This window comes from Zerene cesonia, chromosome 28, assembly GCF_012273895.1.
Source record: "Zerene cesonia ecotype Mississippi chromosome 28, Zerene_cesonia_1.1, whole genome shotgun sequence".
Taxonomy (NCBI): Eukaryota; Metazoa; Arthropoda; class Insecta; order Lepidoptera; family Pieridae; genus Zerene; species Zerene cesonia.
Genome location: NC_052129.1, coordinates 2178487 through 2184110, shown reverse-complemented (window position 1 = coordinate 2184110; position 5624 = coordinate 2178487). Strand labels below are relative to the sequence as shown.

At 39.8% G+C, this 5624-nt stretch overlaps 1 protein-coding gene across 1 annotated transcript in view; it reads right to left on the bottom strand.

Moving 5' to 3' along the window:
- Positions 1 to 5624, bottom strand: part of LOC119837613 (rho GTPase-activating protein 190) — a gene marked incomplete at its 3' end in the record, with an annotated part of 28045 nt that overhangs the window by 5169 nt on the left and 17252 nt on the right. Inside the window, exons 16-24 of the mRNA XM_038363286.1 lie at positions 5178 to 5316; positions 4830 to 4936; positions 4618 to 4712; positions 3948 to 4103; positions 3370 to 3514; positions 2812 to 2918; positions 1525 to 1715; positions 915 to 1101; positions 139 to 257 (exon numbers count right to left, since the gene is read on the bottom strand). Of these exons, the coding sequence (XP_038219214.1) occupies positions 139 to 257; positions 915 to 1101; positions 1525 to 1715; positions 2812 to 2918; positions 3370 to 3514; positions 3948 to 4103; positions 4618 to 4712; positions 4830 to 4936; positions 5178 to 5316 (1246 nt within the window). The remainder of the gene's footprint in view (positions 1 to 138; positions 258 to 914; positions 1102 to 1524; positions 1716 to 2811; positions 2919 to 3369; positions 3515 to 3947; positions 4104 to 4617; positions 4713 to 4829; positions 4937 to 5177; positions 5317 to 5624) is intronic.

The following is a 5624-nucleotide window of genomic DNA, read 5'->3' as shown; positions in this document are numbered from 1 at the left end:
TTAATTGTTTGTATTAAACATGAAAAATAACATAATTTTGTTTAATTAAATCCGTAGGAAATTAAATGTTAAATTAATATAAACTAATGCTTACATTTTCAGCTTTTTATACAAAAAGTATCTCCATTAATATGTTACCTTTAAGAAAACTTCTGTTCTTCGAGTTATTAAGAGTGTCGCTGTATTCTGACTCCATGTCAGCGCGCGAGTCGGGTCCGATCAGTAGATCCAACGAATTCGTGAGTTTGTGCTCCATGCTATAAAAAGAGGTGGATTTAAAGTATTTAAAATATTGCGATATCTTAGTAGACTGTTCATTAAATCTTTTGTAAAACTTTTTTTACTACTGGGAAGTTACTTTATTCTACTCGAATAATCATTATAATTATTAAGGTAGCTTTATGACAGTATGCATAATTTGAAAAACTTAATGAGTGAGTGAAAAACTATGTTACAATGTCGCGTCATGTCAAGTCATGACATGTTATGACAAGCCATTCAGTTTAGATCCGGTCATGCTATTTGTCATCTGACATGTCATGTATCACGTCACGTCATATCGTATTACGTCGCGTCTCATTTCATGTCTCATCGTATAGAAAGAAAGAAGAAAGCAAGAAAGGAAGAAAACAAACTTTGTTTTGCCACACAACAAACTTAAAACTTATATATAACTTAAAAATGAACATGAAAAATGAACACGGCAATCGGGACAGACTCAGCCATGCTGACGGGCTTTAACTTCCAAACAGCGCTGATTTTGAACAGTCTGCCCGCGTGCTTTAAGATTCTATTTTTAGTATCTAGTCAAGTTAAGTGCCACGTCACGTCACGCCACGCCGAGTCAGGCCATGCCCCGTCACGTCACGCCACGTCACGTGACGCGCCGTCGGGGGGAGGGGGGGGGCACTCACGCGTCGAGGCGGTGCGCGTGCGGCGCGGGGCGCGCGGCGGCGACGTCGGGCAGGTTGTGGCGCGCGCCGCCCGCTCCGCCCGCGCCGCCCGCGCCGCCCGCCCGCTCCATGCGGAAGGCGCGCTCGATCTCGCCCTTGCGCTCCCACACCTCCTTGAAGAACGGCGTGTAGAACGCCGCCGCCGCCGCTGCAACGCGCACGGTAACTTGCACTTGTGAATCCATTAATTACTTATCGCGACTGAATACGCGACGAACCCTCGACCGATACTCATGATTCTTTTTTATTTCATAGCTGGTGCCTTTCGCGTGGTTTCTTTTATATGTAGTCTAGTTCTGACAATTCAAACATTGTGCAGTTTTTTTTCTTATTAAAATAAAGATTTCCTATTATGATGAATCCGCTGAAAGGATGATTCGATGACATTTGGCGCCCAGACCAATTTATAAAAGCAGTATGAAAATCTCAACCAGAACCCACATTATAAATAAAAATTTAATGATTCCTTTTATTCTCCAAAATGATACATCATCATTTATTAAAAAATATCACCACTGCACAAGCGATATAAAACGAAAGAAATTACCATCACTCATGGCAATCCACTCACCTTTAGTTTCAGCTGTATTGCTATATGTATATGTGGTGAAGTGAGCGGCGAGCCGATCGGCGGTAGCGTTCCCGTCCGTGATTAGGGCGTGACCTAAATCGGTACCAAAGAATGTGGTGGCCGCTGACCCGCCGCCATCCGTCACCGCCACCATTTGTATCGGCAAATTTGGGATGTTCATGGAAAACGCGCTGAAAACGTGAAGTTAGCAACAGTTAGTATCGTTCCTCAGTAAAACGCAAAGTTAAATGGCAGGTTGGGGAAATTTATAGGAAAAGTTCTTAAAGCATTCTACGTATCCTTATCCACACTTGACGCTATTTACTATAGCAATTATCACTGAGCGTGACGTTTAATAAAAAGTGAAGTCCCGTGTCCCCTACTGGGGTATGGGGCAGATGATATACATCTGTTTCACAGATCGATTTTCTTTATGGACACGTAGGTGATCAGCCTTCTCTGTCCTGCCAGACCGAGACATTTTTTTTTTTTTTAACGTCCCCACTGGGAATCGAACCCAGGACCCCTCGGTTCTAAGCTCACGCGTTAACCACTGTACCAAGGAGGCGGTCAGTGACGTCGAAATCGGTGACGTTTAATGATCTTTATTAAATTTGACCTATAATATATTCTATATTAACATGAAAATTCATTTAATCTACCGTGACGCTTCAAAAAAGATTACTATAATACAATTTCCTAGTTTCCTATTCGCTATTTGATCATACAAATATAACACGCACTTTTCAATATCTTCTGAAAATGTATTAAGCATATTTAAACTTCGTGTTAACGTCAAGAGAAACGGATTACAACTAACTGCATATATACTATAACTCCCCACTCATTTGTAAATAAATTTACAAATGATTTCATTGAAAGAGAAGCGTCATCCAAACATCATAACATAACAAGACGATGATTGAATAATATAAACTGTTTACAAACAGTAAAAAACAAATAGATGCGACTTAGATTATTTAAAACCTTAATAAATATATACATTACATAACCAAGTTATAAAAATTACATAATTTTCTTAGAAATCGGACAATATACAGGCAAATATTGTGTTTCAATTAAACCATTTTTCAAAGCTAACAGTGCCACGCGGTTTTTCACCACGAGATTGTTATTATGCGAGCGATTTTATATAACCTTCTCGCATAAATATACTATATGACACTGGAAGATTATTCCAAATCGCGCCAGTAATTACCGAGATAAGAGTGTTCACACTAACAAACTCTACGAATAGCATAGATAGTAAGAGAGAGTAGCACTTACTTCAAAGTGGCCAAGCTGGCTTTCCTCTTAGCAGAGTAGATGAGAATGAAGCCGTGTATCAACTCTTCTCTGAATTGACTGGCGCCGTGGAAGCTAGATATTATAACCTGTGTAAGAAAAAAAAAGTTGTTTTATCTTTATAGAAACTTCTATATGGTAAATCTGGAATAAATACAACATGATCACATTTCAAGTGTGTAAAGCTGGTTTTACTTTTCGATCTTTTAATCGATTAAATAAATATGATGAATGATATTATGAGAAAACTAGCTGTGCCACGCGGTTTCACCCGATGCCCTTTTTTTCCATAAAAACTATCCTACATCCTTATTCGGGTCTCGAACTGTCTCTGTCTGTCAACCATTATTCAACGGGTTCGATGTTTAGGCGTGAAGTGAAGAGAAGAGAAGATAAAAGAAGAAATGAGATTAGGGGAGACGAGAGTATAGATGAGATTGGAGAAGGGGCGGGTAGGAGAGGAAAGGGGAGAAGAGGAGAGACAGCGTTTCTTTCACACGTCTAATATTGGCAAGGCCAACGATAAAACGTGTTCCTCACCTCGACCTTCCGCTTGGAGTCACCCAGAAACGTCTCGATGACGATGGAGCGGTCGCCGGTGAGGAAGCAGGCGCGGTGCAGCAGCAGCGGGCTCAGCACGCGCTCCGGTGAGTACGGGTCGTCGCAGAACATGCACACCATTATCCTGACATAGGAAACAGCAAAGTATTGAATGGAAGATTAAAGGAATTTTCTACTTGTGATCCTAGGTCAATTCGTTTTTTGGTCCATTGAACGTTCTAAGCTTATACTTAAAGCTATATCAATGAATTTTATTATAAAACTCAGTTACTACGAAATTCATTTGTAATTTCTATTAATTGAAAATCTGAGCATCCTAATTTAAGTATTAACCGCATATGAGTGCAAATTCACATTCGTATAGGCTTGCGCGCCTGCATGTATACGTACATAGGACGACGTATGCATTTGTTATAGGGCCTGTTTTATTAACATGCTCATAAGTGCGAGCGTGTACGTACCTTCGTGTGCATGTAGTGTTCAAGTGTATGTCTGTGCGTGTGTTTTTTTTTCTTCTCTTTTTTCTTTTGTGTGTGTGTGTGTGTGTGTGCGGGTACCGTATGTCGGCGTCGAAACAGACGATGAGGTCCCGGTAGAGGTGCGCGTAGCTCGCCTTGTCGCGGTTGGCGCGCACGAGCTCCTGCGCCGCGTCCGCCGTCAGCGCCTCCGTGCCGAGCTCGCCCACCGACGCCTCCATGTACGAGCAGTGCAGGCTGAGGGACGGGGAGCGATGCGATTTTATTAGACAAACACCAAAACAATATATATTTATCGTCACGAGTCTCCGTGTATCAGCAGCAGTGCAATATGTATAAAAAATGATCACCCAACCAATTTACGCCTGATCCAAACGTTGCTTAACCTTGATTTCCATGTTTGAAAATTAAAAAAAATCATAGAGGACTTTACACTTTTCTGTAATGGAAACTTTTGCCATATCTACCCCGATTGAAATCAATGTCAGACATACAACAGTAAATAGCTTAACATATGTAAAATATCATACTGTGTATAAATAACCATCAATGTACACATTAATTTGACAAACCAACGCACACTAGGAAAAATATCACAACGTATAATTTAAAAAAAAGGAAAGTAAATGTTTACATTAACGGCAAATTACCTCAAGATTCATTTACGAAAACCACCATAAAGTTATTTTAAATTATAATTTTTCGTTCAAACTGATAACCAGAAAAAAACGCTTATAAAATTCAAACTTACTTATCGGCAAGATTCTGCCCCTCCTCTTGCAAACGAGCCACTTCCTTTTTATCCATACCGTCGTCTTGTACGAATATAACCACCAACGGTAAGCCCTGTATTATGGAATATAATTAGATCTCAACTAATAACATGTAACTAATAAAATATTATTATTTTTTTTAAGTTAACACTTAATGTAAATTCTAAGCGAAAAGAAACTGCGAAGGTACCTGAAAGGGTAACTTATCTTCTTGCTCTAAGCTCGACAGCAGAGTTTTTTCAGCGCAATTTCTTATGAATTCGAATGATTCTTGATCTTGATATACACAGAAATAACCTGCGGGAAAGAATTCAATGTTGAATTATCTTTTATTTGCTACCTTTGCTTATATTTGCTATATTTCGAGGCCAAACTGCAGCCAGAAACTTATGATGATTTATGTTTGGGCTCACTAAACTAAATGATTGAATAATCATAGCATTTTTTAAACCAATATTAATTCGAAAATAATTACAAAAATGCAAATTACAAATTTGCTAAGGAACAATCACCCTACAGTAAATCCCCATCCACAAACCGTTAGGTGCATAATCCCTCAGCAGGTCGGTGTGCCGCCGCTGGTCGAGGCGCCACGTCACGCCGCCGACGCTCACGCGCTTGTCGCCGTCGCACCCGGCTATGAGACGCTTGCCGAACTCCGACGCTATCTCATCCACCTGTACACATAACAATCAATTCCGTAGTGTTCAAAGTACTTTTTAAATTGACAGCCTCTTATGGGAGGATAAACCGGTTCGTTACGTAACGCGTTATGGCGCCAGTATGTACCTATGCTACCCTTTTTCTTACTTTAGTGTTAGCGTTAGTTCCGGAGACACATGGTATTTTTTTCACTTTTGACATTACGTTACGTGTTTAAAAATCATTCATAAATATTTATTTATCTCATAGTCTAAGATCCGGCCGCGTGATTTATACGTTCATATGTTTGATTAATAATATATAATTTTTATCAATATTTATA